Source organism: Ruditapes philippinarum, unplaced genomic scaffold (genome assembly GCF_026571515.1).
Source record: "Ruditapes philippinarum isolate M1 unplaced genomic scaffold, ASM2657151v2 ctg667_1_1_1_1, whole genome shotgun sequence".
NCBI classification, from domain to species: Eukaryota; Metazoa; Mollusca; class Bivalvia; order Venerida; family Veneridae; genus Ruditapes; species Ruditapes philippinarum.
Genome location: NW_026859933.1, coordinates 351913 through 377150, shown reverse-complemented (window position 1 = coordinate 377150; position 25238 = coordinate 351913). Strand labels below are relative to the sequence as shown.

Here is a 25238-nt window from a genome sequence, read left to right as displayed (position 1 = left end):
ATTACAATAGACAGACCTTGGCATATGGACAAGTTAATAAAGTAATAATGATATAAAATGATGATGTTATATAATAGTATTTCAGTTAAGTGAAAAAGACATAGTAGGAAAATATAGAAGGTAGTCCAGTAAAGGCCCTGTCACACTAGAATGCGCTTTCACTGCGTTCGCACGGCGTTGTTAAATTTTACAAAGCGCCGCGAGGTCGCAATAAAAAATGTGATATTGTTGATGTCATGAAGACTTCACGGCGTCTTCACGGCGTCCTCACGGCGATCATGGCGATGCTACGGAGCTTCGACGGCGTTTTAGTTGGCGATTGTCTACGTTCGGACTGCGCTTCTATGACGTTCTTTGCGCTTTCACTGCGCATTTATGGCGCTCATACGACGCTCTCGCGGCGCTCACACTTCGTTGAAATCTTAAAGCTCCGTAAAAGCGTCGTGCACACGCAGTTTAAGCGCGGTAAAGATGTCGCACAGTCTCCGTACAAGCGCCGTTGATAACCACGGCGTTCATTCGGCGTTCCTTTTGCGCTTTCGCAGCGCTCCTGTTGCGTTGTAGGAGATGCTACTGGGTTGCTACGGCGTCCTTACTGCGATGCTACTGCGCTCATTTTAGAACGCCGAGTGACGGCGTTTGTTTTGAGCATGTTCAAAATGCGCGCCGTTGGTCGGCGTTTTATGCGATGCCACTACGATGCTACGGCGATGCTGTGGCGATGTTTGCGATCTTACTGCGCTCACCTTGGCGTTCTGAATTTTCTTTGGACGCCGTGAGAACGCCGTCCTAGTGTGACAGGGGTTTTAAATGTGTAATTCTTTTATCCTACTTTTTGAGAATAAAAGTATGTGCAGTATATATTTTGTTCAAACATAATAATGTCAGATATACGAAAATATAATAAGGTTTCAACAAAACATTACACAAAATTTCACACGTTAGAGACTATGTAAAATTTATGCTAATTTATTCGAAAAAACATTTAATATGTTTAGAAATCTACCTGTCAAAAGATTATTATCACAAATGTATTTGTCATATAATGAATTAATTCAGCAAGAAATAACATAATATCGGTTTATCTGATATAAAAATATATTTACGTACATACTACTTTGTTAGAAAGAACTCAAACAACAAGGGTTTACGGTGTGCTTTTATTCCATAGCCTGTTTATAACAGAGCTGTGTTAGGCCACATGTGTCACAAATCACATTCGTCACAAGTTTTTATGAATTTGTGACGAATGTGATCACATTCGTCACAAATGACTTTTGTGACGAATGTGATTGACCAAAATCGGGTAAAAATGCCAATCACAAACGTCACAAGCAAAATTGAGAATTTTTAAACAGGCGAATCACAAATGTCACAAGTTTATTTTTCAATATGTGATACACGGAATATCATAAGGACAATCGTGGTTATATCAGTGCGATAGTACAAGGGCGACAATGCAATAAATCGATATTGTGATGTCGACATCACGATACCAATATCTTTTCACCACCATTGCATTATCGCCATCGTACTAACTTGTTGCAATATCGTATCGTCGGCATTGTATTGTCTTCATAGAACTGTCGCATTGTCGTAATGGTATTGCTATCAAGTCGTCTTACGTTCTCGAAACCTTCAAAAAATTTTGGTGACAATGCACGGCATAGTATCAGACTTCAACTGGAAGTGATCTTTTACCTCTGTGAACCCTCAAATTTCTTCCCACCATACAGCGACAGTCTAAAGGAATCTCACAGACTTAATCTTAGTTTCAGTACAAATTTATGACCATATTTACACCAATGAGACCATATATGATTGTTTGGGAAGTAGCTGAGACCCCCGTTGACTTTTCAGGATATCTAATTAGAGATTAGGACCTTTTGACATCAATGAACCTTTTTTGGTCTGACAGACTTTTGACTTCCGCAGACTTTCAGGAATCTTGGTTCAATTAAAGAGTATGACATTTTGACATCTAGGAACCTTCTTTCCTGAGACGATTTTGCAAGTCTGTGCCAATTGCTTGCAGACGCTCTATGGAACTTTCCATATCTATTCCACTAGTAATAATAATATAGTTAATTCGTTTAAACAGATCGTGTCTTTGTGGCGGGGCCGCTTTATCGTTTCGACGCGTCTTAGCTTTTTTCGCCTTTTATGATTAGATAGTTTCAAACGACGGTGTTTAGTGAATTTTATAGAGGATATTTGTTTGTTTTGAGTGAATATGAAATATATTTCACTGAGAAGTGAGAAAAAAAATGAAATATGTATCACGAGCGCGTAGCGCGAGTGAAAATATGAACATTTTCTCACTTCGATGTGAGATATAGTTCATATTCACGAAAAGCAAACACATTTTCTTTTTATTTTATGTGCCTTTTGAAAAGTGCTTTTAGACCGTTTACTACTGAAGCGCGGAGACTACGCGCGCGTAAACAATATGACGGCAAACGTTAACGCTGCAAGCAAATAATCCTTATTTATTTATATTTCTTTTTGCGGTCTCATTGTCAACAATCTTACAAAATTACGGACATTTGAATCGAGAAATATGTCATTTAGAATGAAATTAAACAGTTATTTTTAATGCATGTTTAGGGAATCCAGACTTATAAATACGTACGCAGAGTGGGCGTGGCTTATATCACCCAAATCTATATCACCACACTGTGACTGATATAATATGAATATATTTCATTGATAGAACAGTATTTCATTAGTTAGCATCAAATAAATATAGGATATTACATGAGTGTCTTTTCATATTGAATTTATTAAACGAGTTTGATAAAATAATAAATTGCGAGGCTCTGCCGAGCATTTTATTATTTTATTCAACGAGTTTAATAAATTCAATGTTAAAAGACACGAATGTAATATTCTTTTTATCACAGGTAAACTTTTGCCGCCGAAAAAGCGAAAACTTGTCGTTATTTTCCCTTATAAGCGCGGTAAAATTAAGCAACGTCCGCTAACGTAGATAGATATTTTATTTCCTTCAGTATACATGAAGAGCACGTCAAAACGATATTACACTAGTGTAATATGGAAAATATGTAATGGCTTTATTCCACTCCCAATGGCCGGATAGTGCGGAAACTAAATCTGGACTGACAGGCGGACGAACACGCTAAAACAGTCCCATCACTCCCGATTTCATCAGCGGGGGAGGGGATAAAAATGTCTGTAGTTTTAGTTCCAATAATTGATTTCAGTCCTAAAAATTTGTGACGTTTGTGACTCAGTGAAAAGCATTGAAGAAAACAATATTTATCTCAAATTTGTGACATTTGTGATTTTAAACTCGTGACGAATGTGATTGTCTAAAACATTGGATCACATGCATCACAAAATTTGTGACGAATGTGATCTCATTCTTCACAATTGTGACGAATGTGATTTGTGACACATGTGGCCTTACAGAGCTGCAATAAAAGTGTATGGCGTCTAGTGCAAAATTATTATAATATAATCTACTTGACAGTGTAGTGATAATATCACGTCACAATATTTTCTGCTGGAACCACTTGTGTAATGTGTAAATGCCGGGTCCTCTTTTACGGGGTCTTTAAGTGGTTCTTCAGAAAATATGTTTATAGCGGTAAACAACGTTGATATCATGTTTATAGCACGAATATTGTTAGAAAGTGACAACTACAATCGAAATGGCACAAGAGTATCCTCAGATTTAAGTTATCGTTTGAAATTAGTATGATTTGATAGATGATAAAGAAAATTGGCAGTAAAGCTGAAATTTGTATGCTATACAATGGAAACATGATTTGTCTAGTGTTTCTGCTCTAGGAGGTAGCTTGTTTAAAAAGATTTATAAATATTTTGACATATCCCACAGAGGATAGTCCGCCTTTGCCAAATATCACGAATCGTAATCAAACTTTGCTCAACAGAAAACCATCGTCTGTGAAGACAATGAGGACTGGTAAAGTTTTAGAACATCTTTTTTCTGGTGATGTAACATTCAAGGCGGAACGATAACATTTTTACATTTATATCAACATCTGTTAAACATATAAAGCAGAAATATAAAAATCACAGATAAAATAAGGTATCAATTCTCCATAAATCAAAGGGGGGAAAAACACAAGAAAAGTAATGGAATGTTTTGTACAACTGTTATGATAGACCTCTTCAATGTAGACTTAAATTGTACAAAAACGTATCCGAACATATAAATAATTTAATTAGAATTTCAAACAATACATTTCCACAATGAATCTCTTCAGTATTTTGAATTTCAAATTTGGGGGTACATTCATAGTTTCAAAGTTCTACGTTTATTTCAATTTATTGACTTATACGTACATAACATCGTCATAATTATATACTAACTTGAATTATATATAACCATAAAGTCGCTAAATAAACACTTTTTCAGTTTGTATGATAAGATTATCCTTGATAATCGTAGATGCAGTTAACATTAACAAAGTTATATCTGACATCCGAGGAAAGACAATATGAGTATATCATTCAAAATATTTGGCAATGTCTTGACATTGGCAAGATTTTTTCTTGTATGGAATGTTGACGGGAAAAGAAATCACTGACTAACATTTTATTTATGTTACCGTAACATACTGTCCGCTGCATGAAGAAAAACGTTAACTATAGTAACTAACAGTGGAATAAGATTTGCCTTATTGCTTAGTTCTACATGAACCCATTTTATTGAATAAAATGTTGGTGTTTTTGTTGTTGTTTTTGTTTTTTGTTGTTGTTTGTTTTTTGTTGTTGTTTGTTTTTTGTTAATTGCTATTATTATTATTATTATTATTATTATTATTATTATTATTATTATTATTATTATAAATACTTTAAAACGTGAATCTGATTAGGTGTGTTGATAATGAACAATTACGGACTCTATAAAATATTTCTTTGTTAAAATACACTTTTGATGACTCATTGGTATGAGATGTTTCGATGACGTCACCCACACATATGAATAATTATTGAAAAATATGTGTTGTCAAGGATTTAGTTACAATAAATTCTTTGAAGTTTGTTTTATTGCATGCTAACTATATCATATCTTTATTAAGAAAACACGTTTTCCAAGCTGACATCTTTTCCCCTTCAAATTATGAACACTTTTCTGCCTTCATACGTAATCTTTAGTGATCGTTAATCTGATAGTGGTAGAAGCATTACTATCCCACGATGAAAACATTCCTAAAAACTCAACCTTTTTGGGAAAGAAGAGGAAAAAACAACAGCTGGCAGGACATTTTGCCAGTGGGTTTTGTTATTTATTTTAAATAAATTTTGAAAATCAACAATTTGACAAGGCAGGGTGTAGGAAGTAAAAAGTTTCAAGTTTGATACTGTGCCTTTTGTGTTATTGTCTGCTTTAAAATTTTACGAGAGTTATGAAAAAGAGTAATTAAAATAAATTTCAAAATATCTGAAAATTTTCAGGTTCATAATCAGTGGAAATAACTTAAAAAAAAGGAAATTAAACGTTAAATATAAGGCTAAATCTTTATAATGCAAAATTAAAAATGTAAAATAAAAAACCACAAGTGGAACACCCCAAAAAGCAAAATTGTGAAAAATTATTGTAGGGACGATTTGTTTAAGTCTGTTTATGCACAGAAGTGCAAGCTACCGTCCACGCCTCCTTGCACCGTTTCAGCAGAACCGGCGAAAAGGGGCATTTGGTCCCCAGATAAATTAATGCTTATAACCTTAATAAATTTGACACATTAAAACTAAGTAAATATTTATTAGTTGCATTATAATTAACTTGTGAGCAAAACCTTTTTATGTTTCCTTAAAGTAATTGCAAATATTGTTAAAAAATTAACTATGTTTTGAGGCAGGTTTCAAGATAAAACAGAAAAGTATATTTTTGAAACATCTTGCTTTTTGAAATGTATACATTTTAAAATTCTTTTTACCAAATCTGATGACCTATTTGGATTCTTTCCGCCAAACATATGTTCTTTACTTATTTCCATAGCACGTTTAATATAAACAATATAAAGAGATAAAGTCTAATAAAATTGATGTTATCTGGTTCAAATCTTTACATAGGAAACAAACATCTACTTGAGACCGTCCTGATGTTGCCAGGTCAACTAGTGGGTGTCTGTCATCACACTTGAAGCTGTCAATATATAAAGCCTATTGATGGACACACTTAGTGGATTTCCTTTTTAGTTGGATTATCGTGTTTAGTAACAAGATCTTTGAGTAAACGCTTTGTTGTAACAAAGATAACATGTTTATGTAGCAATTCTTATGTTTGAGAATGGTTTGTTAATTTATATAGATAGTATATACACGCATCCTTATATTTCTAGAACTATGTGTGCAAAAATAAAATAAGGCAATTCAAAAAAACGTAGTGCTTAGCTATCATCATTGCAATTAATCTTGATTTGTATCCAAATATAAAATGCCCCACTTTTACTGAGATAATTAAATTGTCTTTTATCATTCTGTCCCAAGAAAGGATTTTCTTATATCTCACAACTGCCAACTTGTGCTGTTTCTTCCATGAGGAAATTAAGAAAGAAAAAATATGATTATGTGATTAGAAAGAATGTAATGTTGTTATAGAATTAAAAATGTAATGAATTGTTAGGGATAACTTTCAGATACTCCAGAAAAAACCCGCAATACTGGAACATAGAAATCTAAATTAAAATACAACGTGCATTTTGTTTTAATGCGTCGATATGTATTTTTTCATCATTAAGCAGATAATATTCATTTCAGATGTTTATCATAAAATGCAAGATGATATGTTTAAAATGGTACATTCTGTGATATTTATTCACAAAACGTGATTATTTTTCATAAATATTATATAAATTGATAAATAGAATTTTGAAATGTATACATTTATAGGGCAAGACGTTTGAAAAGTATTATATTCTTCTTATTTTTTTTTGGAAAAATGGCCTAAAACATAGCTGAATGTGCAATAATAAATTCTTGGGTTGTATATATAAAGCGTGAGTATTTTATTAAAAATGCCAACTTGATTTATGTTTTTATTCATCTTTCAATATTATGTAACATGATAACATCATGTTATTGTTGAGCTTATTCCAAAGATTTGGGTGAATGTTACGGTGTTCCGTTTGGACACGTTTGGACAATTTATTCTGTACCCGCGATGCACGATGGTACGATGGTGAAAACGCGATGGCACGATGGTACGATGGTGAAAACACGATGGTACGATGGTGAAATCACGATGGTACGATGGTGAAATCGCGATGGCGCGATAGTACGATGGTGAAAACGCCGATGTTACATCGCGTTTTCACCATCGTACCATCGTGATTTCACCATCGTACCAATCGCGTTTTCACCATCGTACCATCGCACCATCGCGCCATCGCGCTTTCACCATCGTACCATCGCGTTTTCACCATCGTGCCATCGCGATTTCACCATCGTACCATCGCGTTTTCACCATCGTGCCATCGCGATTTCACCATCGTACCATCGCGCTTTCACCATCGTGCCATCGCGTTTTCACCATCGTGCCATCGCGATTTCACCATCGTACCATCGCGTTATCACCATCGTGCCATCGCTTCCGGTGGACATGCGCATTGTAAATCTTTATCAACAATGGATGAATGCATAACTATGTATAATGTGAGAGGCTATACGTATCGAGACATTTTAAATATAGTGAGGCTTAAAACGGGATTTGATCTCACTATTAATCACAGACTATTTAACCCATTACGTTATATACACGCCTTTTAACGCCTTTTTCAACCCCCCCCTTTTTGTTGTCTCAATTGGTAAAAAAATGCCTTATTTAGGCCCCCAACACTTGTTTTTGTTTTAGAAATGTTGTTAAAAAAAGTGACCTCTTTTTCGGCGCGGCCCCCCAACCAAAAGATACCTCAGGGGGTTGCCAGAAGGGGGATGTGCCCCCTTCTGTTTGGGGGGTTTGAACGGGGGCGGAGTCCCCTCATCGCCAAGAAAATTTTGGACTTGTGAGAGGCTATAAATGACCCCAGATTGATCATAAGGTAACGTGTAACCAACGCTGAAAAGCATTTGACTCTATCTCAATCCATTGAGAAGTTGCAGCACTTTGAAATCAATTTTGATGAAAAAACATCAACGCAAAATAGTGATTTTTGGCAATTTTTTGAGATGTCCCCTCGTTGCCATGGTAACAGAAAATTTAAGCCTGAACATGTTGTTGCAAAGGGCAATGGTCCAGTCAACATTTGTGCCAAGTTTGATTAGTGTTGAAGCATTTTTTATAAGTATTATAGCAATTTGAACTTGTAACGGAGACTTTTTCAATGAAAACAGCCATATTTCACAAAATGCTCATGAAGTAATGGGTTAATAAGTGTTGTGTATTAAGATTCAATCATTATACAACCTTTATGCACTGTGCTTAATTCATCTTGTTACGGTAAACAAGATGAATTAAGCAACAGTGCATAAAGGTTTAAAAATGATTGAATCTTTAATACACAACACTTATTAAATAGTCTGTGATTAATAGTGAGATCAAATCCCGTTTTAAAAAGCCTCACTATATCTAAAATGTCTCGATAACGTATAGCCTCTCACATAATTTACATAGTTAATGCATTCATTCCATTGTTGATAAAGAGATGTACAATGCGCATTGTCCACTCCGGAAGGGCGATGGCACGATGGTGATAACGCGATGGTACGATGGTGAAATCGCGATGGCACGATGGTGAAAACGCGATGGCACGATGGTGAAAGCGCGATGGTACGATGGTGAAATCGCGATGGCACGATGGTGAAAACGCGATGGTACGATGGTGAAAATCGCGATGGCACGATGGCGAAAACGCGATGGTACGGATGGTGAAAGCGCGATGGCGCGATGGTACGATGGTGAAAACGCGATGGTACGATGGTGAAATCACGATGGTACGATGGTGAAAACGCGATGTAACATCGCGTTTTCACCATCGTACGTATCGCGCCATCGCGATTTCACCATCGTACCATCGCGTTTTCACCATCGTACCATCATGCCATCGCGTTTTCACCATCGTACCATCGTGCATCGCGGGTACAGAATAAATAAAATGTCACGATTGTCCAAACGTGTCCAAACTACGGTGTTCCGTTTGGACACGTTTGGACAATCGTGACATTTTATTTATTCTGTACCCGCGATGCACGATGGTACGATGGTGAAAACGCGATGGCACGATTGTACGATGGTGAAAACACGATGGTACGATGGTGAAATCACGATGGTACGATGGTGAAATCGCGATGGCGCGATAGTACGATGGTGAAAACGCGATTGTTACATCGCGTTTTCACCATCGTACCATCGTGATTTCACCATCGTACCATCGCGTTTTCACCATCGTACCATCGCACCATCGCGCCATCGCGCTTTCACCATCGTACCATCGCGTTTTCACCATCGTGCCATCGCGATTTCACCATCGTACCATCGCGTTTTCACCATCGTGCCATCGCGATTTCACCATCGTACCATCGCGCTTTCCACCATCGTGCCATCGCGTTTTCACCATCGTGCCATCGCGATTTCACCATCGTACCATCGCGTTTTCACCATCGTGCCATCGCCTTCCGGTGGACATGCGCATTGTACATCTTTATCAACAATGGATGAATGCATAACTATGTATTATGTGAGAGGCTATACGTATCGAGACATTTTAAATATGGTGAGGCTTAAAACGGGATTTTGATCTCACTATTTAATCACAGACTATTTAACCCATTACGTTATATACACGCCTTTTAACGCCTTTTTCACAACCCCCCCCCCCTTTTTGTTGTCTCAATTGGTGAAAAAATGCCTTATTTTAGGCCCCCAACACTTGTTTTTTGTTTGAGAAATGTTGTTTAAAAAAAGTGACCTCTTTTTTCGGCGCGGCCCCCCAACCAAAAGATACCTCAGGGGGTTGCCAGAAGGGGGATGTGCCCCATTCTGTTTGGGGGGTTTGAAGGGGGGCGGAGTCCCCCTCATCGCCAAGAAAATTTTGGACTTGTGAGAGGCTATAAATGACCCTAATTGATCATAAGGTAACGTGTAACCAACGCTGAAAAGCATTTGACTCTATCTCAATCCATTGAGAAGTTGCAGCACTTTGAAATCAATTTTGATGTAAAAAATCAACGCAAAATAGTGATTTTTGGCAATTTTGAGATGTCCCCTCGTTGCCATGGTAACAGAAAATTTAAGCCTGAGCATGCTGTTGCAAGGGCAATGGTCCAGTCAACATTTGTGCCAAGTTTGATTAGTGTTGAAGCATTTTTTTATAGTATTATAGCAATTTGAACTTGTAACGGGAGACTTTTCAATGAAAACAGCCATTTTTCACAAAGTGCTCATGAAGTAATGGGTTAATAAGTGTTGTGTATTAAGATTCAATCATTATAAAAACCTTTATGCACTTGTGCTTAATTCATCTTGTTAACGGTAAAACAAGATGAATTAAGCACAGTGCATAAAGGTTTTAAAATTATTGAATCTTAATACACAACACTTATTTAATAGTCTGTGATTAATAGTGAGATCAAATCCCGTTTTAAAGCCTCACTTATATTTTAAAATGTCTCGATACGTATAGCCTCTCACATAATACATAGTTATGCATTCATCCATTTTTGATAAAGATGTACAATGCGCAATGTCCACCGGAAGGCGATGGCACGAAGGTGATAACGCGATGGTACGATGGTGAAATCGCGATGGCACGAAGTGGTGAAAACGCGATGGCACGATGGTGAAAGCGCGATGGGTACGATGGTGAATCGCGATGGCACGATGGTGAAAAACGCGATGGTGACGATGATGAATTCGCGATGGCACGATGGTGAAAACGAGATGGTACGATGGTGAAAGCGCGATGGTGCGATGGTACGATGGTGAAAACGCGATGGTACGATGGTGAAATCACGATGGTACGATGGTGAAAACGCGATGTAACATCGCGTTTTCACCATCGTACTATCGCGCCATCGCGATTTCAAACCCTGGTCCCCTCGTGATTTCCCCCATCGTACCATCGTGTTTCACCCCTCGGGACAAAGCGTGCCATCGGGGGTTTTCACCCTTTGTACCAAAGTGCATCGCGGGGACAGAATAAAAAAAAAATGTTTACGATTGTCCAAAAAGTGTCCCAAAGGGAAAACCCGTACCAAAAGGGCCCGGGAGGAATGTTGGGAAAGCACTAGTCAGGTTTAAATTTGTACCAAAAACCAAAGTGAAAAGAGGAAAATTTAAAAGGGTTTCGCAGTGGGCCCAACACCCTTTTATAAATTCCATTAAGTACTTTATTAAAAAAATGATATGGCGTGCTTTTAAAAATATTTGGCCGTGCACAAAAAAACCAACAAGGGGGGTTTTGGGCCCGCATGGATTCCCGACCAAACCTGCGATCCGCCATCAGCCTTGATTAGGATCCATGCTGTTCGCTATCCGTTTCTCTACTTGTAATAGAGTTGGTAAGCGAACAGCATGGATCCTGATCAGACTGCGCGGATGCGCAGGCTGGTCTGGATCCATGCTGGTCGCAAATCCACTATGTTGGTTTTGTCGTGACGCGGCTCATATGTTGATATGTTTGATCTTTTTTTAACAAAGGCTTATATGATATGGAACATCGGTCACTTGGTGCGTAATAGATCATTTAAGTATTACATCATCAGTGTATGAAATAATGATCATTATTCCCATTAACACGTGCTTTTGTTAAAAGAATTAGAGATAGTTTAAAGTTCAAGTAGCCACCTACAAGAAACAATAACGCTTTTTCCTAAAAGTACAGCGATACACATATTTCCGTTAACAGATATTTGTTGTATGACGAAGACAAATATGTTATGTTGTAGCATATTGATACCAATTTTCGTTGAATAAATTCCTACACCTGTTCAAGCCTAACTATATCAACAACGGGTATTTTAGAAATAAGTTTTGTAAGCTTGAGGATCTCAGTTGTTATTTATGGGTGTATCATACAATGTATAAAATATAACTTTGTCATTAATATGCATGACACGACGAAGGTGTTTATGAAAATAGCTCCATTTCTATCAGAAAAAAAATACAGAGCATACATTAATCAGAGTGGTATATTTGAATGATATTCGATTATCATATATTTGGGTTAAAACGACCATCGATAATGTCATGGAGTGAAAATTTAAACTATTAATATTCACGATATCTTTTTAGTCAATCGAATGTTTTGTACAAGGCATGTACCATTGTATAAATGTTTTAATTCTATGATTATGATTGTGAATGTAGCTATAAACAACGTGCACTAACATTAAACGTGTTAATATTTTAATGTAAAAAACGAAATATAATCATTTAAATCTTCAAAAGAGTTTTAATTGATTTGATGGTCTTTGAACATTTGCTTAAATATTCTACGGTAAATTTAATTTAACTTGAGTGCGATGACTTTTCATTTTAACTACAACGCCTGTAATGTTCAGAGGTTCATGATTCAAAAATGATGCTTTCCATCCTAGTGTCTTCCAGAACTGTTTATAAAGTGCTTTATTGTTAGTAAGTACCAAACCATTAAACTAAAGTACACAGCATGGTGTGTCTACAGGATGATTATCCCCTTTTTTGCTCAATTTTAGGGGATAGGTAAAGTGGCGATAATTATTTTATCAAAAACAAATATAATATAATAAAAGTGATATAAAAAAAAACTTTGTGTGCATTATGTTTTATTAGAAATAAACAAACAAATCCTGCTGCACCGATAAGATATAAGGAGGCATACCTATACAATTTCTGTTACAGCATTTTCTTGCATAACAAAACAACAAATAATTACCACGTTGCTTAATTACCATGACTTCTGAAATATGTGCAATATCAAATCCGAAATAAAATGAGGTTTTTACTTTGTTTAAATTGTTTACTTAAAAGTCAGACGAAATATGTTTTTGGAGAAATAAAAACGGAATCAAGTTATTAAATAAACACAAATAAAACAAGATTGAAGAGAATACTTAAGCCGAGATTTATCGTGTCACTGAAATTAGAAATGTTTTTATTTTAAGTCTCGACATAATGAAAACATGGAGAAGGAATATGAAAGGTTAAGTTCAAAAACAAAGAAAACAATTTCCCAGGAAAAGTATAAAACAAAAGCAAAAATGAAAATAAAATCAAACAAAATAAAACTACAGAAGCTAAATTACTGTTATTGCAAGACATCTTAATTGCTGTAATTAATTAAAGCGTTTTAAATTTGAAAATTATCTCATTTTAGAAGTCTAATAAAATATGAAGAAATACAAAATATATTCGGGTTGATAAATTAATGTAAACAGCTGGTTTATCACTCAAGAGTAAGGAAAACAAAACTGAAAAAATTGTAAATGGCAGGCTCGATATGATTAAGTCTGTTTTGAAGAGATATTTACAGGTCCAACATTCCTCACGCAGCCCTAGCACCAGGGTGAACTGGCCTTGTAGTTATAAAACTTTTTTCTGAGATCCATCTCAAATCATAGGATTTTCATTGGTTAGTGTACCTTCTGTGGGAGTTTCAGACCAATCAAATACCTGAGATCTGAGTTTGAGCTTAGACATTATCTTTATAACCTCTGACCCTGGTTTCAATCATAAACGCAAGAAATGAACAAGAAATAGCACGGGGAGGAAGTAATAAAGGGGTAACTTCTCTAGCTGTTTCTTAGCATTAACTCGTGCTGTTGAGCAATATAGATAATATTTAAAAAGTTGAATATCGCAGACTCGGTTTGATTGAATCTGTTCATGAGCTATACATTATCATATACTTAAGCACCAGTGCTTTAGTCACAGAAAATTGCATGTTTTCCCGAAGGTAATTAATTATACATTTTATTTTATTTTTCTAATTTCAGAGATCTGAGATTTAATGCGATAAAAGACATTCCGAGAGGTGCGTTAAGAAATGTACCGAGACTAGAAACATTGTAAGTACATTTATTAATTTGATTCAAGAACGTGTTGGTCATGATTCATCACGTGTCACAACTCATATAGTAGCTACGCCTTCTTATCCACAGCTGCTACAAAATACTTGATCTCTTCTTTTTATCTCACTTTCTTGTCCACTTGACATTTGACAATGATTACCACACGTTATAAGATATTGCACAATTTTATATCTCTAAGAGGACACTTGAAGTATCGGTACATTGTTGCATTATTTTTGTAGTTTTTACGTTAACAGACAGAGAATTACTCATTATGTAGGAAATTGATATTTATTATCGCTTTATTTAGTTACCACGTGCTACTTTCAAATTATATCAAATTTATGATATCAGAAATTCCTCTCTGTTTCCTGCAGTGTATAAAGATAACAGGGTATTAGTTAAAGATGATTTAATTTGGTATCATATTTGTAACATTATAAATTTCTTCAGATATCATACAGATTCGACGTCTTGGCAAAGGCTTCCCTATAGGTAGAAATGAGCATGTCACAGTAAATCAAACATTGTTTTATCTTTTGACTTTCAGACTCTTAAATAACAACGAGCTGAAAGTTATCAAATCAGGTGCATTTGAAGGTCTACGTGAATTGAGATTTTTGTAAGTATGAACAGTTTGCATTAAATCTTCTAGTTTCATTAGAATCAGACATCTCATACTAAATACAAATTAATTGTCATTTTAATGCCATGAAGTGATTTAAGAACATTTAATTCGCTATAACTATTTATCTGTGTACATTACATCTGTATATAATACTGGAAGGCCTATAAAATGAATACAAATGCTAAAGACGCAAATGCAGTTACTGATTGTTGAGGGATCTCGTGGCGGATTAACTATTATCTCGTGTAGACCCTCAAGAAATGCATATATTTAATTCCTGTCTCAATAGACTGTGAAGTTTAGAAGTACAACAACAGTTAAAACTTACAACGTACAAGCAAAGTTACATAAGTGAAGGCCAATCACTTCTTTAATTCGTGAAACTCAAGAAAGAGGCATCGATGACAAGCGACATATCTCCAAATAATCCTCTAGGAATGAAATTTTAGAACAATTAGGGCTCAAATGCAAACATAACAGTGAGGTTGCAAAACAAATGGGGAGCCCGATTTGGGTGATGTACGAATCTCAAATATTTTTTAAAGGATATAGACTGAGAACTTGAAAAAATAGGAGAATTTCTTTCATGAGATTTTTTCACATGAAGATAAAACAAATCCCCGTAAGACCACAACATAGAACAATCTTAGGGTTCCGAAATGCTCTCTCGTCTGCCTCTTTAACATTATCTTTAGTTGGTTTATACCAACAATTAAAATATTTAATACAGTAATAATATTGTTTAGATACTACAATGGATACTTTTGAAGGAAAATGTTTTAAAAGAGAAACATGGTGATTCATATAATATAAATTTGTGTTGTACATCTAAACCCTACATTGCTTGAAGGACTGCTTGAAGGACTGCCGTTTTTGAGCTGGCATTGGTACCTTCAATTTATAGCCACGTCATTAATTTAAGAATGTTTGGCTCTTTTCTTCCTGAAAAGTTATATAAAACAGTTTTATTCATTAGATTTGTCTGTAAGAAACTGTGGACGTCTTTTAAATGATACATGAAAAAAATACATATATTAACGTCATTTTTTAGTTTTTATTTTTAATTCTGCGCTACACATCATATCGGGTGAGTTATAGTGTTGTATATTTTCGTATTACATAGTTGCGTCTTCACGCAAGTGAACAAATGATTGATGAACTTGTTAGAAGATTGTAAATTCCTCAAATTTCCTGGCACCTTGCAGATTTACACGACTTTTTAAAGATTTATTCGCAGATATAAGACCGAACAGCTGTGATTTAATTATTTTTTCATTCTGTTTTAATGGCAACTTGAACAGCAAACTGACATCCTCCCACATTTTAATGATATCACGTTTATATGTCAGATAAAGTTATTATATTTTATCATTTGCTGTCATCTCCTTTCTAGGTAGCAAGTATTGGTGAAAGACGGACCGTGTTTTTTTAAAGATTGTGTTCTTGTATATTTCAGATACTTATACAAGAATAAAATTGAAGCGATTGAACCAGATGTATTCAATCATTTACACAAGTTGGAACAATTGTAAGCTATATATATTACGCTTGTATGTCTTTAATATAAAAATGACTTGCCGTCCTCCCTTACAGGAAATATGTATATATTTACTACTTGTGGAAGTACTTTAACTTGTTTAACTGAATTTGTCCAGAACAACAAGCAGAAGAAGAAGAGTTTCAGGGTTTCAGGTCTTACTGAGATAGATGTTAAATTATATTTTATGAATAAATGCGAGAAAAATTGTCCAATAAAAGATTAATACAACGTTTTGTCCTATTTGATTAACTTGGATTATTAGCTTTTATTTTATGCTTTTCAGTGGATTACTGATTTATCCGTGAAAATTATATTTGATAATTTCACAGTGAAAATTATCAAAATATAATTTCACACTTTTCAATGACGAAGCTACTTTTTTAAGATTTTCCCCATGTGGCACCTCAATTTTATTTTTGCTGACTATTCCGACAATGTCAGGCTGTTTAAAGAAAAGCAAAGCTGAAACTGATAAATAACTTATATGTCACAAGTAATAAAAAGAAGAAAACTTACAGTAAGTTACTTCTATTCATTCAAGTTACCAATCACCAAATATCGTCTCTTTAATTTTTTGTTTCATTTTTACAGTCTGAAAAATACATTCCTTCCACATGCAAAACTGCTCTTGATGACATTTGGGAATATTTAAGTATCCTACGAGCAATAACTGCCGTATGCTTTATGAAAACTTGAAAAGCATTGGCAGCTTTCAGTCGAAGAATATGTAAACAACCCAGCGTTCGTAAGGCTTCCGAGTTCTCCAATTTCCTATCCACTTTTTTGAATGTTTACACATCTGTCAACACTTATTTATTGTCTGTTACAATCCTCAAATAAGTTTTCTTTCTTTTAAAAATGTGTATGACTAACAAATCCAAATGATATCCCTCTGAATCAAACACAATTATTTTCATCCAGTGAAATACACAACTTAAAAATGGCGGCCGCTTACATTTAACACAGCCAGGTCTAATATAAATTCGCAGTCAGTAACAGAAATATGGATGGATGGTTGGACTTTTTCTCCTACTAGAAATGTTTGTTTTTATTATTTGGACAAGCGATCAGACATATTTTTTTAATAAAATGAATACTATCGCCACCATTTAAAGTTGATTGTGGAACTTATTTTTCAGCCCATGACTTCTTGTATTTAATGAGAAATTCGACTTTTTTGAGGCTCTAAATGGGGAAAACAGATTTTAATATTAACGTAAATATTAAGGAAATTTCGTTTTAACTTGTTTTTAAGCATAAAATAAAAAGAAAATTTGTTTGTTTGTTGTGTAAGATGTAATTTTATTTCATCTCGTGAACTTTAAAAACAGTATTCTCACTCGTGGCTACGCCACTCGTGAGAATACTGTTTTTAAAGCCCACTCGATGAAATAAAATTTCATCTTACACACAAACAAACAAATATCCTCTATGTCTAGTAACCTTAGTTGCATTGTCGCTTTGTAAAATAAACATGTTTTATTTACATATAAGTTAGCAATATGTATATGTACCTGAATACTAATAATACAAAAACGTCCTTGTCCCCGAGAGCATATCAAAATTATCTAATTAAATCAGGTAATTATTAAATCTTGCTGGATCAAATTATCTGTATATGAATGACGCCAAGAAATCAAAAGTTTAAATTATATTTAATTAAGATTGATCAGATTTGGTAGAGCGGGCACGGTATAAATTCATTTGAAATATAAGATTTAGAAGTGTGGTACCTTTTTCTTTGTGTTTCACAGATTTTCGTTTTAAAGACATTTGATATTAAGATGACACGATATCAAATAAATATATGATGTAAGAGGGCTAAGATTTTGTTTTTCCTGAGGGTGCATTGCAATAGATACAAAATTTAGCATTATAAAATTTGAGCGTCATGTCAGAGCAACAAATTGCATACATTTGTATATTAATTATACCCTGGTGTAATTATTAGATTAGAGCAGTTTAAAGTGAATACATTAAAGCATTCATCTTGGTTATGTCAATGAAATAAATTGCTTTTAGAGTACTGAATCTGTTTTAAACTATACATCAGTACAGAAAACTAATGATTAATTTTGTAATGTAATTATTTCAGATTTTTGCACGGCAATTATTTAAAGAGATTGCCACCTGGTCTATTCTCGTCAAATAGAAATTTAAAACGATTGTAAGTATTGTGAATCACGTCTTTACTATATAACATAACGTTTAACTCTCATTTTAATGCATAGATACACAAACAAAAAGCATGTCAAGCGACTTATCAGTGTCAAATAAGTAATTACACCCCATGTAATGGGAAATAAAAACCTGCATTCTTTATAAGAAAAAAACTGTATCTAAAATATGCATTCAGCTCTGGGAATTGACTGGTTTTATATTGGTTATCTAAAGTTTGACACGAAACTGAAATATAGGGCAGTGATTTTGAGAATAAAAAAGCTTTTAAGTTAGATGACTTTTAATATTTGAAGAAGTCGTAAAATTATTTATGATATCATTTGTATCTGATTAACTATTATAGGAGAAATATTTATGATCATAGGTAAACGCATGATGCTGTTTGTTTAAAACATCTACTTCCCGTATTCACATATTTATTGTAATCAAGTTGTTTAGCTTGGATTCAAATCAAGCTGGTAATATATGTTCTTTTTTATGAAAAACATTAGGCCGAATAATCATGTCGGACATTTAAAATTTGTCATAAAATCATTACCAAACATAATGCACCCTTTTCTATAACTCAAATTAATCCAAGATTTCTCACATTTTAAACAGACGGTTGGATTCAAACGCTTTGATATGTGACTGTGAAATGGTATGGTTAGCACAGATGTTAAAGAACAATTTAGCCGAGACTCAGGCAGCAGCTATTTGTGAATATCCGGGTAATTTAAAGGGCAAATCACTCATGGAGATCAGTATGTCCGAATTCAATTGCGGTATGTATTACTATTACTCGTCACGAAAATTTTTGCGAGCCCTTTTATTTACAAAAGCTATGTCAGTTAAGATTCAGTCAATGGTATTCATCAGTTTGTGTATCATTCATTTTAGCCAAGGACATCAACTCTATCATAGAATCGCCAAGTGCAACGCAGAGAAAGTTACTTGTTTTTACAGACATTAGAGGTACATTGTCTGACGAATACATGCATGTTACCTCAAGCGCCGCTATCAATAACTGCTTTTCTAAAAACGAAATGAACATTTTTAGAAATACCCTTGTGCTTTAACTATTTTTGTTCTGCTTTGACTTTATGATAACAAAAAACTTGCTTCAACATTTTCAACTACATTGTATTTTCATTTATTGTTACTTGCATAGGCATATACATATTAGAATTCTGAGCTTTGAACATTTTTACCATCTGCATGTTACTGCAGTAACTCTTTTTGTAAGAAAAAGAAATGAAATAAATAAGCAATTGAATGGTTTGCTGTTATATTTTCGTTTTCCTTCAAGTATAAAGTTATGTATTAGATTGATTTTTCATTCAACTGTATTTTCCAAATGTTTATTCATATTATTAATTATGGGATCATTTGGTTAATTATTTTGATTCACTTATTTCAAAATAAGAAACTACATGTATATAGCTGTCTATTTTATAGATACACCTGTAATAACAAATGAACCTACAGATGTAGAAGTAAATTTCGGAAACACTGCTTACTTCCGGTGCAGAGCAGAAGGAAGTCCAACACCGGAAATAGTTTGGGTAAAAAACAAGTAAGTCACTATCAACAAACGTTAACCAGTTTTCTTCATACAACCACATTTGAATTTAATGTAAATAAATTATTTCTCTAATATTTAAGTTTTATATGAAATTTTAAATCCAGTTCGCATTTGATCAGTATTGAAAAGCATCCTCATTTGTCCGTATGCTTCCAGAACGCAAATGCATACAAAACATATTGGATGCTTTAACATATAATTCAATATTCTATTGCCAACAGTCAAATACTGGACACAACAGAAGGGCGATACAATGTTCTAGAAGACGGTACACTTATGATCCAAGATGCACGAGATACGGACAGAGGATTTTACGAATGTATCGCCAGGAATACTGCTGGCGAGGTGAAAACTAATGCTGTAGAATTACGAATGAATGATCAACATCATCATCATAATCAAAATCATCACAATGATAATCATCAACATCAGAATCGAGATCATGGTCGACAGCTTAATAATCAGATTGAAAGACATCCTGGTCGCCGGCACGAGCAACCACGACATAATGGTATTCATATATTATGTGTTTAAATATTTTTGACGATATAATGTATACATGATTACAAACTTAAGTCTTTCATTTGACATTTTTCTGAATAGTTTCTAGATGTCACTGTCCATAATTTGCTTACTGTCTTCCTGAGATACATATATAAATAACCTGAAAAATATTAATAACCTGGGTCCTGTTGCAGTAATTGTTGACCTGCAAAAGGTCTACGTTGAACGTTATAACAAATTCTATTGCTAATTAGGTATCGAGTAATTATGCTGCACGTAACTTAGTTAAACAGTAGATATTGTGTAAAATGTTATCGCACTTCTGAAATTACATTGACATTTTTTATGATTAACAGTGGCACCAACTTTTCTTACCAGACCATCAGATGTTAATGCAGACCTTGGAGACACAATAGATTTGCCATGCTCTGCGACCGGATATCCTCAACCGGAAATCACGTGGACATTAAATGGGAACACAATTCGTCTTAACTCACGTGTAAGCTTAGTCGGTGGAGGTTTACATATAATCAGTGTACGAGATGACGACAGGGGAGACTATCGATGCCGGGCTGAAAATGATGAAGGAATAATAACTGCTTCGGCAAGACTAATTGTCCAAGGTAAATTGGTGCATAATTAGCCTTTATCATAATTTAACCTCAATTTCATATTGAACAACAGATATTAAAATTGCTACTTTGGGCATCCCCAGGGGACATTATTGTTCCCTCTTTTATTCTGCTTTATACAAATGGCTTACCTCTGTAATGGTGAATAGTTTTAACACCGATTTGTACGCAGAAGTTATATGGAAGTGACTTTTCCGTCGGAAAAATATAAGCAATGTTTTAGAATTTAAAAAAGGTTGAATATTGCTTTTTACTTAGTAATATGGCATTGATTACAAACAAACAGAAATGTGTAATTAAGGCTCTCTTTATAAAACCACATTTGATAAAATTAGGCCCTTGTCACCTTTTAATTACTTTTACAATTTCAATTTTAATGTTGACATTGTGCCACTACTCAGTTGCTATGAAAAGTTGTACATTACTAAATGCATTCTATATTTAAGTGGCCCCTCATTTTGTGTTACGACCAGTCGATATTATTCTACCAGAGGACAGCACTGCTGTGTTCCAGTGTGACGCAATGGGAGAACCAACGCCGCTAATTTCTTGGTTTAGAAATAGTAAGTTTATTTTTGAATATAATATCTCAAGTAAAGATCACAGACGAATGTCGATTTTATACGATTAACAAATAACTGTGGTCTCCTACGATATAAAAAGCCTCAATTGTATAACCCACCATTTGATGAATATGGAAAAACAATGAAATATAACAGCATAAAATTTCTCATCATATAATACTTATCCATTTTAACATTATCATTTCCACATTAATATCATATTTATTATATCATTAGAAGATTAAATAGAGAATATGTATTTACAGACGACCCGTTACCTAACAATGGTAGATTCCAGATATTAGACTCCGGTAGAACAATGAGAATCACCAGAATACAACCGTCTGACAGTGACATTTATGTTTGTAGAGCCGAGAGTGCAGCTGGAAGAATGGAAGCTCAGGCAGAGTTACAAATTTCCTCAAGAAGTAATTAATTAAATGATTTTAACTGTCTAAAAGTGGGACTTCTTTTTCACCATTTTCATGTTTAAATGTTGAATTCTGCTTAAGCCGGTGCTAGGGGGCGTAGACGGTAGTTTGCTCCATGAACAGGCTCAATCAAACCGAGCCTGCAATATTTTTTAATTTTGTTGTTTTATACTTTCTTTAGGGGTTCTTATTTTCTCAATTCTAATATTGGCGTTGCCGATTTAAAGTAAAATATCAAAAGATTAGCAATTAATCTAAGTATATAATACGACACAATCACAGTTCAATTGGCAGCTATATCTTATCACGTTTGTCATGAAGTACATATTTGGAGTGCAATTTTATGTAGTTTTTGCGAAAATTGTAGAATATAGGTATTAGATTTATGCCGACATTCTACATTTCAAATTTTGAGGTTTGATAATGTCAAAATTCGCCATTTTAAAACCAGGTTGTGGTCGTTGAGGTTTTTATCAATCCAAATCATCTTCTAATTGCAGCTGTCCCAAATTTTGGTCGAAGAGAAGTAGAGGAGAAATATGTGGAAGAGGGTACAGATGTGAGTTTAGACTGTACCCAAGATGGACAACCATCACCACAATTTAGATGGATAAAATCTGGTAACACTTTACGTAACGGAAGGAAATATTTAGTGGAGGGAAGTATTCTTACCATCAGGCGGGCTATAAACAGTGATGAAGGACTATACGAGTGTTTCGCGGAAAACTCATTAGGTTTTGCTCGACATTCAGTGAGACTGGTCGTGAGAGGTATAATTTTCCTACTAGTATTTCAAGCCAAATATATTTCTGAATAAAAGCATTGGAAATGTATCTAACACATGTGACTAATTCTACTCTACATAATATTTCTAAACATTCTATTTTGAAAATCAAACGATTTGGTAAAAATGAACTTGACAAAGACAGTTTGTCTCTGTTTGTATGTATGTCAATAACATGCTTGTTTATATTGAATGTGATTTCTGAGTATAAATGTATGTTGTTTATGTCTATAGATGCTGTTGTTAGACCAGGTGATCCTTTTGTAAATGAGGCAATATCATCAGCAACATCTCAAGTACAAAATGCTATCAACATTACGAGAAGCGAACTATTTGACAGAGGAAAAACACACAATGTCGAAGACCTTCTTTCTTTGTTCAGATATCCTTCCGCAGAAACGCTGGAAATAGCTCGAGCAGAAGAAATATTTGAGCAAACTTTGGAGATTATTCACAGACATGTTGCAGACGGTCATTCTTATAACTTGGAAGGAAATGGTTAGTTTAATTTAATAACACCATTTATTCAGTAAATTATTCAATTAAATAATAGGTTATTATTATCAAATTTATATAGATACCTTACCTATTAATTCATAATGTCTATGTTATTTTTTCTTTTATCATGTTTTAGAATTAAACTACCAAGAGATCGTTTCACCAGCTCATCTTTCCTTGATTGCGAATATGTCCGGATGTTTCCGCCGAAACTTACTACAAAAATGTACCAACATGTGTTTTCATAAGAAATATAGAACAATGGATGGCACGTGTAACAACCTACAGAATCCAAGCTGGGGATCCGCCAACTCTGCTCTGAAAAGACTTCTTCCGGCAGAATATGAAAATGGTTTTAACTCACCTAAAGGTAGGAACCAGATGTCAAATTACTCTTACATTTTCATAATGCTAATAAATGTCATATACAGCGGTGCTCAATTATTTGCTTGAAATGTGTTATTTTGATTTCTGCTGTCCTTTTTAAAATTTTCTTAACTTTTTATGTTCGCTTCTTCAGGCTGGAATAGAGCTCGATTATATAACGGGAAACATCTTCCAAGTGCTCGGTTAATCTCTTCAGTAATGATGACTGCTGACAGTGTGTCTACAGATAGTAAAGATACTCACATGGTGATGCAATGGGGCCAGTTTATTGACCATGACATAGACCTTACACCTCAGTCCGTTAGCCAGCATATATTTAACGATGGTCGACGTTGTAATGAGACATGTGAAAATAGCTTCCCTTGTTTCCCTATACCCGTCCCACCCAGTGATCAGAGAGTAAGGGGGCAGTCATGTTTAGGGTTCCACAGAAGTAGCGCAACCTGTAATACTGGGACCACATCTATATTTTTCAAAACATTTTCTCATAGGCAACAGTTAAATGCATTAACAAGTTATATCGATGGAAGTCAAATTTATGGTAGTAGTGATAGTTTAGCTGAGAGATTGAGAGACGTCTCTCATGAACATGGTCATTTATTGGTGGGATCTTTATATGAATCAGGAAAGCGACAGCTACCGTATGACTTCCATGGAATAATTGGACCAGCAGATTGTCAGATTGAGAGTAGTAAAAGATATATACCATGTTTCCTAACAGGAGATAGTCGGGCTAACGAGCATCTAGGCTTAACAGCTATGCATACTTTATGGATGCGCGAACATAATAGAATAGCTACAGAATTGTCAGATATTAATCCACACTGGGATGGTAATATGTTATATCACGAAGCTAGGAAGATTGTAGGAGCTATGATGCAACATATAACGTATACAGAGTGGTTACCAAAAATAATAGGTCCTGAGGGAATGAGAATGCTAGGAGAATATAAAGGATATAAACCTTCCGTTGAGTCAACAGTTACTAATGAGTTTGCTACAGCCGCTATGAGATTTGGCCACTCATTGGTTCAACCTGTTTTATTCAGACTAAACTCAACCTTTCAACCAATTTCCGAAGGCAATTTACCACTGCATAAAGCATTTTTCTCTCCCTATAGAATAGTGGAGGAGGGTGGAATTGACCCAGTTCTAAGAGGACTGTTCGCTCAAGGAGCTAAAATGAGAATGCCAAATGAAATCATGAACTCTGAACTGACGGAGAGATTATTTTCGTTGGCAAACAGAATAGGTAAATAACTGCATGGGGCATGTCTTGTATGTTTGTTTTTTCCTAAATCTTGTGAATAAATATTAATTTGCAAACTTTTATAACTTTTCTGTATAAAGAAATAGCAAATTTATGCAAACGGTGTTTGATTACCTCTAAAAAATATAGTTAATTAAGACAGAATAGGCGGTATAGATCAAAGAAGTTTAAATGATTTAACTAACTGGTAAGTTCGCCAATTAAATATCATTTGAGCCGCGTCACGACAAAACCAACATAATGGGATTGCGACCAGCATGGATCCAGACCAGCCTG

General features: G+C 34.7%; 1 protein-coding gene across 2 annotated transcripts in view; it reads left to right on the top strand.

The window, feature by feature from the left end:
• The window catches only part of LOC132758331 (peroxidasin-like), a 48706-nt gene that overhangs the window by 18672 nt on the left and 4796 nt on the right, over nt 1-25238 (top strand). Inside the window, exons 2-16 of one of the 2 annotated variants that reach the window (XM_060749918.1) lie at nt 13906-13977; nt 14531-14602; nt 16065-16136; nt 18244-18315; nt 18930-19093; nt 19209-19283; nt 19767-19884; nt 20115-20404; nt 20754-21020; nt 21476-21592; nt 21859-22020; nt 22524-22793; nt 23042-23305; nt 23442-23675; nt 23826-24944. In XM_060749918.1, the coding sequence (XP_060605901.1) occupies nt 13906-13977; nt 14531-14602; nt 16065-16136; nt 18244-18315; nt 18930-19093; nt 19209-19283; nt 19767-19884; nt 20115-20404; nt 20754-21020; nt 21476-21592; nt 21859-22020; nt 22524-22793; nt 23042-23305; nt 23442-23675; nt 23826-24944 (3368 nt within the window). The remainder of the gene's footprint in view (nt 1-13905; nt 13978-14530; nt 14603-16064; nt 16137-18243; nt 18316-18929; nt 19094-19208; nt 19284-19766; nt 19885-20114; nt 20405-20753; nt 21021-21475; nt 21593-21858; nt 22021-22523; nt 22794-23041; nt 23306-23441; nt 23676-23825; nt 24945-25238) is intronic. The other variant, XM_060749920.1, reaches the window with a different exon arrangement.